At 36.4% G+C, this 18,160-nt stretch overlaps 2 protein-coding genes across 2 annotated transcripts in view; both read left to right on the top strand.

Annotated features, from left to right (window-relative positions):
• The window catches only part of LOC110032102 (nudix hydrolase 4-like), a 26,187-nt gene extending 15,825 nt beyond the window's left edge, over positions 1-10,362 (top strand). The window contains exons 3-5 of the mRNA XM_020735615.1: positions 9,450-9,526; positions 9,851-9,971; positions 10,054-10,362. Of these exons, the coding sequence (XP_020591274.1) occupies positions 9,450-9,526; positions 9,851-9,971; positions 10,054-10,089 (234 nt within the window). The 3' untranslated portion in view covers positions 10,090-10,362. The remainder of the gene's footprint in view (positions 1-9,449; positions 9,527-9,850; positions 9,972-10,053) is intronic.
• Positions 10,363-13,406: 3,044 nt separating this feature from the next.
• The window catches only part of LOC110032101 (ubiquitin-conjugating enzyme E2 variant 1D-like), a 17,464-nt gene continuing 12,710 nt past the window's right edge, over positions 13,407-18,160 (top strand). Inside the window, exon 1 of the mRNA XM_020735614.1 lies at positions 13,407-13,733. Within this exon, the coding sequence (XP_020591273.1) occupies positions 13,700-13,733 (34 nt within the window). The 5' untranslated portion in view covers positions 13,407-13,699. The remainder of the gene's footprint in view (positions 13,734-18,160) is intronic.

Below are 18,160 nucleotides of genomic sequence, written 5' to 3'. Positions count from 1 at the left end.
TGATGTAATATTTGGTCAATAGGAAAATATTTGGTCAATCCTCCTTTAGTTTTAACACAAGTAACAACTCTACTATACATATTTTTAATTACTTGAATATAAGTCATATCAACACCTTTCTTCTCAAGAACTCTCCAAAGGACTCTCCAAAGGATAATATCTCTTGGAACTTTATCGTATGCTTTTTCTAAATCAATAAAAATTAAATGTAGATTCTCTTTATTATCTCTGAACTTCTCCATCGGACCTCTCAATAAATGTATAGCTTCCATAGTAGACCTGCCCGACATAAATACAAATTGATTATGAGAAATCTTTGTAATGTGTCTTAACCTATGTTCAATTACCCTCTCCTATAATTTTAAAGTATGACACATCAACTTAATTCATCTATAATTTGCACACTCTTGTGCATCCCCTTTATTCTTAAAAATAGGGACCAAAATACTCTTCCTCCACTCCTCAGACATCTTTTTAGTTTTTAAAATAATATTAGAGTTTATGAAGTCAGGAAACTCCCAAATCTCCTAAATCTTTCCACAGTTCAATTGGGATATCATCTGGTCCTACAGATTTTCCACCCTTAGTTTTTTTTAAAGCCTTCTCAACTTCTTTTTTACGGATGCGGCGGTAAAAATGAAAGGTTTTATTATTATTCATGATATTAAGATCACTAAGGTTGGTCATATTTTCAGTAACGTCATTAAAAAATTTATTAAAATAAGTTACCTACCTATGTTGAATATCTTTTTAGGAAAAGTACTTTTTGATTTTCATCTTTAATACACTTTATTTGAGTTAAATATTTACTTTTCTTTTCTATTTTATTGGCTAATTTATTTATATATTTTAAGCCCATAAAAAATTATAAATTCTACGCCCATCAAAATTTATTTCCCTATCTGTTTGCACTATCCCTCGGACGTGACATCCCCTCCATCCAAGATTTAGTGTGATACTCACTAGTTGGGTGAAATCATAGTACTCATAGGTCATTATGTTTCACAGTAAATTTTAACTTTACAAATGGTTAGTTTACAAAGAAAATTAAGAACCGGTGAAAATAACATCTCAATTTTGGAATAAAATAAAATCTTCAAACCATTCTAATCCAACACATGATTAAATCTCATCACAAGGAGAAAGAGTAAGAAAAACTAATTACTAAACGTGGAGAAAATACAATAGAAAATTTCATTTAAATCAAAGAAAATTCATTAGAAAAGTGTTTACAACAATTATAAGATAATAAAGAATATAATACTTAGCTTTTCCTCTAAAAAAGATGAAAATTCCTCCAACAAAGTCTTCTGCTGATCCACGCAAAATTCATACAATTCCTTTCAAATATCTCTCATAATCCCTCACCAATCTCTATAGAAAATGTAGAAATATGCATCTCCTATCCTATTTATGACCTTCAGACGTTCTTGGAAGTTCCAAGAATTTCAAATGTCAAAAGGTGTCTGCCCAAGTGCCAAAAGGTGCTTAAAAACTCCTTAGAGCGCCTAGTACTCGTCCATAACTGTTTCTGGCCCTTAGACACCGTTTTCTGGGAGAGACTAGCGCCTAGGCACCGTTTCTGGTGCCTAAGCACCACCTTAGTGACAACACGCTTGTTTCGCGTTGTTTCGCCCCGTTTCATCTCCAAATCGTTCTAAGTCCTACAAGATAAACATGAAAATAACATTTCTTTAAAGTGTAATTTCATTCAAAAATATGTGATAAATATAGAGGAGATTGAGCATAAAAAGATATATCAAAATGCGTAACGTCAGAATTTTCTTCCTTGCTCAATTTGACTCAAAATTGTAACATTTTTGCTCCATTTTCTTTAAAACTCCAATTCTCGTACCTTGAACCAAAAACATGTAAAATATCTTTCTTTAAAGTGCAATATCATTAAAAATGAACATAAAATGTATATAAACAAGTAGGTAATTTTTAGGCGTGTCACTCCGATCCATATGCCCAAAGTGTTATCGCTCTGGCGAAAAAAGGAAAAACTAGAAAGTTTTGGATAGATGAAGATATCATCTATATTAAAGGCCGACTCATCTATGTACCAAGATGGGACAACTTAAGAAATGAGCTAATCAAAAAATATTATGACTCTTTAGGTGCAGGACATCCATGAAAGAAGCAAACCCTAACACTTCTAAAAGCAAATTACTATTGGTAAAGGATAAAGATGGGATAGAAGAATATGTTCGCACTTGTCTTGTTTATCAAGATAAAGTTATCCTTCAACAACCAGGGGGGTTGTTGGAACCGCTACCAATCCCTTGGAGACCATGGGAGAGCGTCTCTATGGATTTCATCTCCAGTTTGCCAAAGTAAGATGGATTTGGAAGCATCCTCGTCGTGGTGGATAGGTTCAACAAGTATGCAACATTCATTACTGCTCCCAGTGACTGTACTATCGAAGAAGCTACAAGGCTCTTTCTCTGCAACGTGGTAAAGCTATGAGGAATACCATAAAGCATTATCAACGTTCGATATCCCGCTTCACTGTGAGATTTTGGACCAAACTATTCAACATTTTAGAGTCCAAGCTAAACTTTTCGACAAGCTTTCTTCCTTAAAGTGATGAACAAACTGAGAGGATCAATGCCCTTTTAGAGTTATATTTGCATAACTATATAAATGCAAATCAACAAAATTCGGCCAAATTACTGGATGCAACACAATTCTCTTTCAATTTACAAACAAGTGAAGCCAACAACAAGAGTGCTTTCGAGATAATCATAAGACAACAATCTATGACTCTCCTCTCCCTTACAACTAACTTTGAAGGAAAAAGTATAGCAGCCTTCAAGTTTGTTAAGTTTTGGAGTGAGAAAAGGGAGCTAGCTCGAGCAACATTACACAAAGCCAAAATGAGGATGAAGAAGTGGGCAGACAAAGAGTGGAAGCATATCGAGTTTAAAGAATAAGATCTAGTCCTTATAAAACTTCTACCCCAACAATTCAAAACATTTTGAAAGGTACATAAAGCGTTGACTTCCACCAAAATTAAAGATACATCCAGTGTTTCATGTCATGTTGAAGCCCTGGAAGACCCTTTAAGAGGGATTTTAAAGTGAGCGCTTACAGCTATAATCACCTCCTTTGATAAAGAAGTTGAAGGAATACTGTTAGACAGGGCATTCAGACGACGAGGGGCGCCAAACTACAAGGAGTATCTCATCAGGTGGAGAGGATTGTCTGATAGCGAAGCTAGCTGGGAGCGTGAACACACATTATGACAATTCAAAGACAAGATCCAGCAGTATCAAGAGAATGACACAATGAGCGCGTTGCGGGCTTAAGTTCGGGAGAGCGTCGCACTCTCCCATCTCCAAAGAAATTGAAAAGATAAATATGGGATGGAGAATTCTAGAAAAGACTAGAAGGAGGAGAGCAACCCAAGTAACTCTAGAAGACTTCACCACATTCTAAAGAATATTAGAAGGAAAATGTACCTGAAGAACTCAAGAATAACCTAGAAGGATCTAGGGCTATGTATATATAAAAAAGAATGGTGTACAACTATCTAGAAACTAGATTATTCTAATGTAATCTAGAATATTCTCTTAGACTTGGAGAGTACTATAAATAGGAGTCCCTCCCCTTCATTTGTATCCATCTAAGGTTCCAAGCATTCAAGTGTTGTAATCAATCTTTCTTAGTGAAGTGTTTTAATTCTCTAATATTTCTCTCTATTCTTCTTCATGAGTGTTGTGTGGTTACAAGTCCAAGAGCCGTTAGGGTTAGGTTGATTTGGTGCTAAGGAAGAGCACTAAAGCCGCATGGGTGACTTGAGATAAGTTATTTTGTGACATGAGATAAGTTATTTTGTGACATGTTGGATAAGATGAAGAGTGAGTTACTGACTCAACCATCATGACGCCGTCGTCATTGGCGTAGATGGAGAAGAGGAAGATAAGACTCTTTTCGCAAAACTTCTAAGGAGGCAGGGAGGTCTTAAGAAGGATAGTGTTAAAAAATCTAATCTTTCACATTTTCTTGAGTTTTGCAAACATATGCCATAGGTAAAATGAAAAGCTATATAGGAGGAGCAATTACCCTTTGTAGCTTGCTCTAAGACGTGGAAGGTGGTAGAGAACGCGGATTTTGACGTTATATCCTTGGAAGCAGTTGCACCTGGCCTCTCATGGGAAGAGGTAGATATGGGAGGTTAAATGAGGCACGAGCTCGCACAATGGTCCATTTAAACTTTAGTTGGATGACTAAAACAGATTGCTCTAGAAGGCTGTTTTAGTTAGAACTAGTTATCCACTATGCAAACATGGACAAATTGTCCAAGAATACTGGAAGAGCTCGACTTTTGATTTTTAAAATATAATATCCATAAGTTATTGATAAGTTTCAGCATTTTTCAAGCCAAAAGACATTACACTATAACAAAAGACTCCCTCTTTAGTGATGAAAACGGTCTTTTTAGCATTTCAAGGATGCATTTTTATTTGATGATCTCCTGAGAAGGTATTTAATAAGCTCATAATTGTATAACCTACCGTTGAATCTACCAAAAAGTTGATCCATGGATGAATATTCTTTGGACAAACTGCATTCAAGTTGGTGAACTCCATGTACATCCTCCACTTGTTTATTCGCTTTGCGGACCATCACCAGATTTGTTAGTCAATTTAGATATTGAACTTCACGGATGAAGTCGGTTTTCATTGGCTTTTGAACTTCTTGTCAGATGGGTTCAATCAGGTTAGTAGCTATGAATCTCATTTTTAGCTTGATGGCTCTGATGTTAAGGTTGAGATTGAGTCGATAACAAACAACATTGATATCAACTCCGGTATCTTATCTGCGGTCTACTCAAATACGTCGTAGTGATCTCTCAAAGTTGAGATCAACTGCTTCTTCTGCTCGTGATGTAAGTTCGAGCTGGTTTGAAAGGTGTGTTCGCATTCACCTTCAAAGACAAGTAATAGTTTAGTGGTCTCTAAACTGATCCTTTTATGGGTGTCGAGTTCAAGAGTATTCTTTTGCACATTGCCAACTGCTCGAATGTAGCACGTTCGAGATTGAAACAAGTCTCTCTGAATGGTGATGATTTTTTTTCCCGAGAATTTGACGGCGATGTTGTAGGTAGAAGTTACTGCCTTGAACAAATTAAGGACCGGTCTACCCAAGATGTCATTGTAAGTGGTCGAAGCATCCACTGCTATGAAATCTACCATGAAAGTATATTGTTTATCTACTCCCCAAGTTTTCGGTAGGGAGATAGACTCGACAAATCTCTTTTCTCTCCCTTGAGAACCCATGAAGAAGTCCCAAAGTAGGAGCGAGCTTTGCGTTCGTCATATTCATCCTCTGGAATACTTTCTCAAATAGGATGTTGATGAAGCTCCTCGTATCTACCAAAATACTTCTGATTTGGTGATTTTCGATGACTGGGATAATGAATATGGCGTTATTAAAAGGGTTCCTACCCTCGCGTAAGTCAGCTTAAATGAAATTTATAGGTGGGTGATGAAAGTGGTAGTTCTAGCCAGGATAGCATAATGAATGTCTTTCACTTTGGCCCACTTCAAACTTGAATGTATGGCGGCTTCAAGTTTGTTTCCACTGAATATGGCGGGTATGATGTCGGTGATATGCATGCTGGTAGTGGGATTTGGTTCATCAAGAACGGTTTCGATAGCGCCTTTCCTTGCCTAATAGTTTGGGCTTCTAGCTTAACAAAATCTTTCATTTTCCCCGCTGGGATTAATTCTTTGATCAGGTTTTGGAGAAAACAATAATCCAATATATCATGTCCATGGTCGCAATGATAGACGCTATACTTGTTGGGATTTCGTTGGAAGCTTCCAGTCTTCATCGATGGAGATCTCTTGAAGAATTCTTTATTTTGAATGGCCTCTACGATTTCGGCTATGGATACTTGAAGAGGAGTGATTTCCAATATGGAGAGTTGAGATGCCTCTTCACTTCTTTCTGGCTCCTTCACAATAAGCCTTTGATCAGACTGCTCCGGTTGAGGATATCATTTGGGGATATCTCACTAGTTTACTTGTGAGAATCTATGGTTGGATCCCTGATGCTCGTGAGAATCTCTTTGATGAACTTTCTTCTTCGATCTTTCCATGTCAAAGGGGTTCGACAAAGAATTATATTCTTTAGACGAGATATGATCATTGGCCAATTTTAGGAGGTCAGCTAGAGCTTTAGGCTTTTGCAAGCCAAGCACATATCAAAACGGGGCTTCACATAGGCCTTGTGTGAGTGCCGCATGAGCAACAAAAGGTTCAAGATTTTTAATGTCGAACATCTTGTGCTAGATTCGGGTAATAAAGCTTTGTAAGCTTTCAAATGAAGCTTGTCAATTTCTTAGAAAATTTTGATAGTTTTTCTGTGGCTTTTGAGCGCTAACAAACTGAATTATGAATTTTTGTTTAAATTTGTCAATGGAGGTGATAACATACTAGCAAGTTGTTGAGCCAGCACAAATCGACTCCTTGAGCGTTGTGAAAAATAAATGACCCTTAAGCAAATAAACTACTGATTCAAAAGAAGTTACATGACCAGTAGGATCAATTCTTCCTTTATAAGAGTCCAAAGAGGGAATTTTGAACGTCCTGGGGTTTCTGCTTTAATGATTTTTCGGGAGAAAGTATTCTCTAGTGATTTTCTCCTTCATTGTCTTCCTTTTCCTTCATCTTCCAAGGACTCCGGGATCCTCTTCTCCGAGAATATACATTATCGTCATCTTACTCTACTTTCTCAAATGGCGGATCCAGGGCTCTCATTGCCTTGACTCGAGGTGGCTCCTCTCTGAGCGGCTGGTCTCTCTGTTGTTCTTGCCTTCATGCCACCAAACTGGATGATCCCGTATGACTTCTTAAATGTATTATAGAACGGGTTCTGGATACTAATCACCTTACTTATCCTATTCTATTTTTTCATTTGTTCCATGAGTTCCTCCATCTACTGCGTCACATACTATGTAGTGCAATCTATTTGTGTTTCTCGTTTTACCTTGAAATAGAAGATCTCTCGACTAGATTTTGATCATGAGTTCTACGTTTACCATACCTTTTAGGATATTGATTTTTTTTTTTTGGACATGAAATCTCGTATAATTCATGAACTCGTGCAATCCATGAGAGATCTTAAAGGAGTGAGAAGAGTTTTGGGATTTTTATAGTGTTTTTCGAGGTTGCAGGATTGAGAGAGGATCTCCCTTCCTCTCGCATTCATTCTTATTTATATGCTTAGGAGTCTATGTAACGGCACATGGAACTTGAAATAAATCTAAAACTAGGTTATATGTTATGTAGTATGGAACTTGAGCAAAGTTATTGTCGACAAGGCTGCTGGTGTGGGTTGACATGTTAATAAATGACAATACGTATGTTGATAGATGAAAATTTTCTTTCTTCTACCTCGAGGAGCTCTTCGCCAAGCTTGGTGGCATAGCAAGGTAGAGTTGTCAATGAATTTGGTGTGAAGTTTCAAAAAACTCATACGAGTATAGAATAGGAACTCGGGTAATGTAGGCAATTTTGGCTGTAACAGTTCGTCTGAAGATTGAAATGAGATAGACCCGTTATAAAAAAACTTGTTGGAATGCTAATGTATTTAAGAGGTACTTTGGAATCCTTCAAACAGTAAGGATTTGTAGTTTATTATTTTTGAAGGTACGGCTCTTGCGTATGACTGACATAGTTAGCGTTAGGCTACTAAATGCACATTTGTTAGGCTCGATCCTTTAAGTCGCGAGGCCATTTAGCATTTGGCTTTGCTGTTGCTTAACAATTCTTGGTACCTTAGGCTTATTCATCTCCTTCACTTTGCTGCATCACGAATGGTTTTTATCAGAAACTCTCATTCCTCTTGAAGAAAAGAGTGGTTTTTTTTTTATTGTAATTTGCAAAAGCTTATGTCATGAGATTTTTTTTAATAATTTTGTATAGCTTGTAGGTTATATGACGTCCTCATTAATTTGGTCATTTTTTCTTTAACTTTTAACTGATTTTAGGAAATGAGTTCGGAAAAACATATAATTTACCTTAAAAAATGCATAGAATTTAAGATAATTGTAGCTTTTATAATTTTTAGTGTTGTCAAAGCGTGAGAAAGGGAATGAAATGAAGGGTACTATTTAATTTATTCAAATTATTGCAATTTTATATATTTAATTTAAATAGTTTAGACCTATTATACATAATAACGAGAATATGTAATACTTCGCTTTATTTTACTGTTGGATCCCAATTTGTCCTTTGTTAATCATGCGTTAAAAATTAGAGCCGGATGAAGGAGAGAAGTAGATAAAGAGGAGAGAGAATAGAGTAAGCCTGGACTTTACTGTTGCAAGAGTCCAGTAAAGTGTCCCTTTATTTGTATTTTTGCTCCCTATATGGAAACCGTTCTTAATGTAATTAATGCATTAATTATTTTTATGGTTTTCGGGTCGTATTTGTATTACAATTTGAATTTTAATTATGACGGTGATCGGCTTGCCGTCTTGCTCGACGTCGGTAGATTGAGATGACTGTCCGAGTGGCGATTGTGCCCCATGACGGACATGTTGGTTGGTCAAGTTCATTGTGGACCGACCGGTCTGCTGCGGTTGGGCACTCCTATGCGTGTTCTAGTCAGTCAGAACCGCAGGCTTGGTCCATCGTTAGAGTCTCTTGTCACGGGAGTCCGATCGAATTTTCCCTGCCCAGACGGATGGTTGGGTGATAGGACGCTTTGTTTGCTTAACCTCCATTTGAGCCGTCTAATGGCTTTGAGATTCGTGCTGATATTTTTGGTGTACACAATTAAGTTTCTTAAAATGTAATCGAACAACTCTTTAGAATATTCTAAAACTAAGAAAAATAAATTTTATATATATATATATATATATATTAATGGCAATGAAAAGAAATCATGTTGAAATATTCTAAATAATAGAAATTCTATTTGTATGATGCTACATAGTATAGATCAAATACGTTGTAAATAAAGTTGTCCATAAAAGCTTTGCAAAAAAAAAAAAAAAGAAAAGAAAAAGAAATCTATACCTTTCATCAGTCAATAGAAATGAATTAAAGAAATAGATTTGATAAAACCTGATTCCACGTTGTTGGGCCAATTCTAATGATGATCTTTTAATTCAGTGAAGTTTTTTCCTCCAACGGAAACTCTATTTGCTTTAAACTTGTGTTTTGCTCTCAAACCAAGAATGGAAATTTGCATACATACCACATAATTCTTATTTATTTACATATCTAACACCTACTGATTGATATTTACATTTATATAAATATCAAAGTTTATGTGTTAGATATGCAAATATATAAGAATTGTATGGTATGCATGTAAATGCCCCAACAAAAAAAATGATGAGAAAAACTTTATCTTACTTCTAAAATTATAGAAATTCTCCATAAAAAGTTGTTAGTGGGCATTAACATCAAAGCTTGCGACTTCGGTAGGGTGGGTGGGAAAGTGACGAGATTGTGAAACAAGTATCACTGCGCGAAGCAGTAGAGAAGCTGGCGTGTAAGGAGAGGTAGAGGTGTGCATAAGTTCTTCTTTATCCTTTCTTGCAAAAAAAATTACATACATACCACTCAATTCTTTTTTATTTACATATCTAACCCTTAAATTTCAATTTTTACATACATTCCACCTTACCCATGCATGAAGAGTTATATTGCGCTTTTTAAAAAGTTAAAATGACAGTATTTCTAATGTGATATAAAAGGTTTGGGTTAAATGTGAAAAGCACAATTTAGGTATTACATATATAAATACAGAAGAATTGGGTGGTATGCATGTAAATGCCCACCATAAACATCCTTCTAAATTTCTTATAACGGCTATTTTAGCGAAGGCTTGGAAAGTGGCAGTACAGAAGCAGCACGCAGGCCATAAAGGAGAGCCTAATGTTTCCACTGAGAGTAACTGAGGAGCTACTCATTTGGCCTGAGATGAGTGCCAGGCAGCGCAGATGGGTCAGTAACATATATCAACATTGGAGCTGCAACTTCTTCTTTTTCTATTGCATTATGTTTTGGTGCTTTTGAGTTTGTGTAGCAGAAGCGAGGGAAGGATGCAAACATCCATGGATGAAAGTGGCTTTGGACAGATTAGTGAGGCGACTTTCGAGTTTGATTCGTCGTAAAAAATCAGCTTCGGTAGCGCGATGGCTTCTGTAGAGCTTGTGGATTTGTATTAGTTTTGAATTGCAGGAAGCTGGGAGGATATATTACTGAATTCCTTTCAGCAAATTGCTTTAGGATATCAATTTTGTTGTTGGAAGATTTATGTATGTATCAATCAAATCTCATGCATTTACATATCTAACAGTTAAAAGTTCAATTTTTGTATGTATACCACTATACCTGTGCATAAAATGGTGTATTTTAATTTTTGAAAGTGAAAATTGTGGTTTTGATGTGATATGAAAGATTTGGGCAGTATAAATGTAAAAAAAACAAAGTATAGGTGTTATATATGTGTATATATGGGAATTGGGTGGCATGGACGTTAATGTCCCTGTTATTTCTGATTTCTTGACTAACTTTTTTTCTTTGCCAAAACACTTGAGGCTTGTTTGAGACTATTTTTTGTATTCTGTTTTTTTTTTTCCAAAAAGAAATAAAATAGAAAATGTGTTTGTTTGATACGTACTATTTTTTAATTTTGTTTTCAAACAAACTTGTTATGGAAGAGATCGAAGGGAATCTATTAAAGATTTTTGACCTATCTAAGACTGTTTATTGAAGATTTTACTCGACGATTATACTCTATGATGCAAGAGATCGAATTGACTCTCTCTGAGATTGATTAAACCTAGAAGGAGGTGTAAGAGATGTTGTGTTCTCGAGATTGGGGTGTAAGTCACAATGAATCTCAGATTAAACCTAGAATGAGGTGTAAGAGATGTTGTGTTCTCGATATTAGGGTGTAAGTCACAATGAACTATATATATATATATATATGGTTGCAACCATACTCAAGCATAATATTTAACAATTTTTTATTTATTATTTTTGAATTTGTTGTCCCCGGGTGGGGGTGTTTTTCACATAAGCTTTTAAAGCGGCACATATATTGAATCTTCAAGAGATCAGTTTTTTTTGTCCAGTTGAAGAAAAATTTCAGTATGCTAGGACTGCTGAGAAGAGTTATTTGTGAAGCTGTCCCTCAGCTTGGAAGCGACTCTCGAAGCTTAATGTCTAAATGAAATATGAGATGCTTATCCCGCCATTTCAAGATTATAATTAAGATTGTGTTGAAGAAAAAGTTCAGTATGCTAGGAGTGTTGAGAAAAGTTATTTGTGAAGTTGTCCCTCAGCCTGGAAGCGACTCTCGAAGCTTAATGTCATGAGAATATGAGATGATTATCCCACCATTTCAAGAGTTCCACCCCCACCCCAGTTGGGAGACGTTATCATAGATTTTGTGTCTAGATAGAATGTGGAAAAAGTACCCCACTACAATCATGCACTGGGTGTTGACGTGATTGATCTTTCATAACTGTAGTGAATGTTGTCAGCCACATCAAAGAATGATTCAAAAAAGAATCTTCAAGATGTGCAATGGAGGCTCCTTCGCCAGTTGAATAATGTATATTATCTGAAAATAAGGCAAAGACTCGACGTCTCAACTTGAAGGCAATGTCTAACGGGACTTCGTTTATCACAGACAGTGTCAAACTGATGCATGTTAGAATGTCTACGACAGTAGAGTAATAAATTATTATCTTAGCGTTGCACGAAAACCCAACAAACACTCTGATAATTAATTGAAAGTAGGAGATACCTTAATTTTTACATAGAAAAACCTAAAAATGAGAAAAAATATAAGGGGTTTAGACAAGTTAAAATAATCCACTAGGAATGATTAGTACATAGGTCAACCATTCTCTTAAATTATGGAAGATGGGGCTAAAAAGTTGGTCATTATAAATATACAATAATGGTTCATCCATAATAGTCATAATTTTACTATATTGAATGTAGCTCTCAGTGATAGCAAACTGCAAGGGTTGTAGTCAATTGCTATGAAGTGGTAGTCCACCGTAAATGTTGTGAACAGTGGTTGTAGCACCAGCTTGTCATGTTGATCATTATTAATGTACAATAGTATATCATTTATAATAGTCATAATTTGGTGCACTAAATTACTATGAATGTGGTGGTCCACCATAAATGTTGTAGACAGTGGTTGTAGCACTAGCTTGCCTCATAAGCTGTAGTTGAAAGCCATGGTGGTAACTGACTGGGTGGGTCGTAGATGGTTTCTTCAAAAGAATCAGTTGGCCACGGAGGTCATAGCAGGAAGCTGTAAGATTTGTGAGTCACGTAGGCAGTAATTGGTCACGTAAACTGTAATAATGAGTTGTGATGACGTCCGTAAGCTACAAAGGTCGGAGTCAGGAGCCACATGAACTATGAACCACATATGTCATAATTGATCACATAGGTCGTAGTGGTGAGGTGTGATAACGTCCAATGGTCGCAGAGGCCAGAGTCGATAGTTGCACAAGCTGTGAGCCATGTAGGTTGTGGTTGGTTACATATGATGTACTGGTGAGTTATGATGACGTCCGTAGGCCGTAGAGATCAGAGTCAGGAGCTGCACAAGTTGTTATAACATATGTAAGTCATAGAAACCATAACTGAGAGCTACACTATAGTTGTGATAACGTCAGTAAGTCGTGTTGACCTCACTTTTTGTCAACCCTTCATTCGAGCTAAAAACCAACGCACATACGAACTAGAATATGAAACTTATTCAAATTGAGATAAAAATGACCAATTTGTGGTTCATTTGAGTATTCAACTGCCTTACCTAGGAGATGTTGTAACCAAGATCAACATGCCTTTGAAATCTTGATTTTTTCTCTATTATAGTGGATTAAGGTTGTCTTTTTTATGATGATCATATGCCCATGTGCGCCCCCCCCGGCCCCCTCCCCCGAGCATGCAAGCACATACTCACCAATGCGTATGCCTGAGCGCACACACACCCTTGCGCGCCCATGTGAGTGCACCGAACTTGTGCTGCCCCTTGAACAGGCGTGATCACGACGGTTCGCCCAAAGCCAAACCACCAAGTTCCCCCGACATAGCCATTCCTGGAAGTTCTCGGCTGTGGCCACTCCCGATTCAGGCGTAGCGACATTGAATTGTACCCAAGCGTGGTCACGCCCGACACTAGCATGACCATGCTTCCAAGCCACGCCAACGATCTATGACCTTCTTTCTCCAATCCTGCAACAAATTGATGTGTTATTTTGTCACAGGTGATTTGTAGAAGCTCCAACCGCTGATGGAATCACGACTATAGATCGATCGACGATCACTTTGCTTCCGATCCAGAGGGGTTTTGTTTTTGGAGAGCTAGGGTCTCCCGTCAAAATACACATTATCTCTTTATTTTAAGTTGGTCCTGAAGGCACAACTTTGTAACGAGAAACACTTCATTGTTGTAATTTACATTTCTACTATCACCCTTACAGGGAAATGGGGTCGCCTTCTTCGTTGAGAGGGGGATACGGCAAGTACCCGAATCCCGTTACCCACTAAAGCGGTCACCGCCATTCGTCTCTTCTCCTCTAATCTCCGCCGCAAACCCCGCTCTTATACTTCCCTCGCTCAGATGAAAGTGCGGTGAGTCCTTTTTGTCCCCTTCTGTCGTCAGTAAAATCCTGTAGGCTGCTTACTTCCAGAACATGGGCTCCGAGGGAGGAGGATCGCTTGTAGTCGGTTTGTTCTGATCAACCTCCTTTTCCCCCCCTTTTCTTTTCTCCGATGTTTCGCTAATTTTGGCCTTTTATGGATTTTTCTTTCACGGTGTTTCTTTCTAATGGAAACCCATATGTTACCCTAGATTTTGTTTTTGGAAACCAGGGAGAAACCCCTTGGCTGTGTATGGTTATGCGGTTTTTGGATTTTGGTTTGGTTAGTCAAGGTTATCTCTCTATCGACATGTTTCTATAGCCAGTGGATGGGCTGCCTCAAATGTCGGGTTTCCATTGGTTTTTTAACTGCTCACTGTTCGTGCTTTTCGTGGAAAGGAATTTGATATCTGTGTGATGCTTGAAATGGAGTGCTGATTGTGTTGTTTTTTTCTATTTCTGTTAATTATGCTAGAAATTTAATACCAAAGTCGATTGGCATTTTAAGACGACAGTTGGGACTATAATTGCCTGAAAAGTAGCATTCTGTTTCACTCTGCTTAGATCAGTATTTTTTTTACAATCCCTGTTCAAGATTGTATTCTTCCCTTTTCCTCCTTTATATTAGCGTTCTATCTTCTTATCGAGATTGAAAACTGTGGATCCATTAGGCATGATTATTGAAATGTTCTGTCTAGCGGTAGGTTGTGATCAAAGCATCTAAAAATTTCAATCAAAATTGGTCATTGAAGGTAGCGGACTTTGCGGAATTGTGGAGGGTTCTGCTAATTTTGTGTTTTTTTATTGGAGAGAATGTCTTACAGATTGTGCAATTCCTGGTTGAATAGAGTAATTATTGATCCTAAATTAACCCAAAATTTTCTCAGTAGCTGCATTATGCATGAAAAAGAGTGAAACAAGATTTTCATACAGTTAGTCTATATCTAATCAAGTTGCCATCCATCTAGCTTTTTTTAACTCTTAATATTTTGCATTCTTTGATGTTTTTTCTCTTTATTTTGATATTCTTATTTATTTATTTTTTTTATATTCATATTCTATATCATATTCATTATTTATAAAAAATATTAAGAAGATGATAAATTCCATTAGGAATAGAAATTTTCAAGAAGATTGGGTTGCGCCATATATATCAAAGAGTCTAAAATAATGATGTATTTGGTGAATCAAATAAATGGTCCAATAACGAACCTTTTTCAAAATTTCATTATTCATTAGTTGATAATATTAATAACCATCTTAGTCAATGATGAATTAGCCTATACCTACTGTCGGTACTTGCTAAGAACAATGTTGTCTCCTTCACTGTTCTCTTTGTTTTAGTTTCTACTTTACTCAAGTTCTTAGTTTTGAAGTAGAAGAGTTTTTAGGACTGTATCAGTCACCCACCACTCCCATCTCTCTAAAAAACTAGATGTAGAAAATTCCAATTACAATACAGGAGAAAAATAAGGAATGGTTAGTAGATGGAAGAATAGTTTTTTTATTTAGGGCTTTGAATTTATGCGGCTTTGTTCAAAAGCATGAACTGTGGAATCAGAAGAAGAGTTCACATGCATTTGCACCACTTTTTAAATTTGATCATTCATGATCACATCAAGGCATTCTCTACAACAAACCAAAAGGAGGAAGGAAGAAGCCCCCCCCAGAACAAAATAGAGAAAAGTAAAGTTATGCCTAAAGAAACACATTAAAATTTGGATGATTGATTATAAGGAGTGTGAGCGAGATGTAACCATGATGAGGGTTTTGAAAATTATCTTTCTTAATTTTTTATATTGGTTTTTCATTTTGAAGAAAGTGGAGCTTTAGGGTGGAGATGCAATCTTTCTAAGAATGTAAGTTTTGAGTAGAGATTTTTTTTTTTAATGTAGAACCAATCCTATAAGATATTTCCCTTCAAAATGTTGAGATTTGGCGTTAGGTGACCTCAAATAAAATAAAATAATAGTAAAATAACAGCTTGCCAGTACAGAAAGAAAATTTTGTAACCATAGATGATGAGTAATCCTAATTGATTAAAGCACGATTTTTATAATTAAAATAACCCGTCATTGAATTTTACATCCTCACACAATTTATATTAATGGAAAATTGAGAAGCTTGACCTTTATTAATCATGAACTATTGAAATTTGTCAATCACTTGAGCTTATAGCTTTTATATTTTGAAGCTAGTTGACATATTTAATGCATCAAATATTGATGTGCAAAATCCTTGTTCCATAGGTATTTTGCTCCAACATAAAAATAGAATTGAATATTCTAATTTCTAGGGCGCAAATAATGTTGAAATTATTGCTAGAACTATATGATGGATAACACAGAAAATCTCCACAACTAGCTTAGGGCCATTTGCTTGCATGTATTTAAAATATGTGCATTTTTACATTAAATAGTGAAACTTGGAGGATGAGCTTATTGAACCTTCACAATTCTCTTCACTCTCATGCTAATTTCTCATCTACTTTTGTTATTTTTTCTCTCTTTTTTTTTCCTAAACACCATTTTATTATGGATTTTATTATATTTTAAGTGGGTCAAGCTTTTTCACTAAGAGGACTTTGGATGACCATTAGTAGATGCCTAGGCCTTGAGATCGATGACAAGATGGGAAGCATAATGAAAATACTGAAGGAATTGCAATCACAACCTTTAAAGTGCTACTCCAAGGATTGATATTTACTTGATTATGAATATGTGAGCTACCATCACCATGGAAGCAACAAAGCCAAGTAATTAAATTATGGATTGAGTTTTACCTAAAGACTTGGCAAAGTGGATTCAACCGGTTTGGTTGCATCTACTTTGAAGAAAAATGAGATCCTTGAAGTATCATAATACTTTTTTCTTCTTCCGCTTTTGCTCTGCATGAAACATTTGAAACGCCGAGATATTGCAAAATAAATGCTTTACACAAACTTTACCTCAAACCAAAAATCTTGAAGGGATTAATCAATCAATGATGCTCTATGTTTTCTTCTATTAAGAATAGTTGAATGTGTTCCTGCTCGAGCTACCCTACCATGCATGCTCCTTAATTAGTATTCCTTCACCATCCATAAAGGATCTGTGTCCCATAAAAACAAGCTGAGTGGAAAAAATATCATGTTTTCTTCTGTTAAAACACCTTTCTCTACTTGCCCCAAATATGATTGGCAAATATCTCACAAAGTTAACTTTTCCCTATCTCCATTTTCATAACATGCATTTTAATACTTATCGCAAATTTTGCATTGTTATTTCCATCATATGCCAAAATCTTAATACTTATTGCAAATGTTGGATTGTTATTTCCATCATATGTCAAAATCAAGGATTAGTATGTATTGCATTTCTATCGCATGTCCAATGTATTATGGATTTTTCCACAATAATCAATCAAACATTTCAGAGTATCAAATATTTCAATTTCTTCCGTTAATCAAGATGCAAAAAGGCTTCATATATATTAGAATAGCTCACATTTAGAGCTTTACATAGTATTCAAAGTTTTTAGAATTAGAGAACTAGTCTCAATGTTATTGCACTTTCAATAATGTGGTCACAAGTCTCTTTTATTTGCACAAATGAAAAATATAGTAATCTAACAAAAAAAAAGGTAAAATTGTCATATGCTTGTTGTGTCCCCATCTTGATAATGGTTGATATACCAAAGATGATGATACTAACCCTTTCAAAATGAGATCATGTACTTTTCGCTTTAACTCGTACTCATCTCGTCTCAACTTGTAAGCAGGTCTGTTTGGTAACACTGAACATGAAATAAGATCTATGACTTGCTGGATATCTCGGAGTGGTGGTAGTCCTTCTTGTAGACTGTCGATCATCACATCTTGAAAGTTGGCCAACACTGGCTGGATCGCCTCCAGCGGCTTCGTCTCCCCCTCAACTCCCTCTAGAATGACTAACGACATTGTTACTGGGCCTTCCCATACTAATCGTATAAAGGTGGCGCGAGGAAACACACGCTTCTCCTTGATGTGCATATATGCTCCTCCAACATCGTTAACAGGCATGGGAACGATGTGCTTCCCCTCCTTCATGAATGAACAAGTGTTCTTGAATCTGTCATGCTGTGTCTTGGGATCATACTACCAAGATCTTCCCAACAGGATGTGGCAGATATCTATGGACACCATGTTACATCACACATGGTTATGTAGTTGGTCTCCAATGAAAATCTCTACCAGGCACTACTAATCTACTTATATCTTTTTTTTTTCTTCGACCACGTCAGAGAATAAGGCTGGGATTGTTTTTGTGTAGCCATCTTCAACTTCTTCACCATAAAAATGGAGACCACATCTCTGTCGGCACTAAAAGAAAGTTAAAAGAAAGTTTGGGGGGTCGCCCGTAAGAAGCTGTCGGTCGCCGGAATCGAAATCCCGTCGCCCGCTTCGGAAGGACGTTTTAATTTACGTATATATATGTATATAATTTTAGAAAAATATGAAATCAAACTGACCTCATATTTTTCATAGTTTAAATGAAA

Source organism: Phalaenopsis equestris, unplaced genomic scaffold (assembly GCF_001263595.1).
Source record: "Phalaenopsis equestris unplaced genomic scaffold, ASM126359v1 Scaffold000878, whole genome shotgun sequence".
In the NCBI taxonomy this organism is placed as follows: domain Eukaryota; kingdom Viridiplantae; phylum Streptophyta; class Magnoliopsida; order Asparagales; family Orchidaceae; genus Phalaenopsis; species Phalaenopsis equestris.
This window is presented reverse-complemented; position numbering and strand designations above follow the sequence as displayed.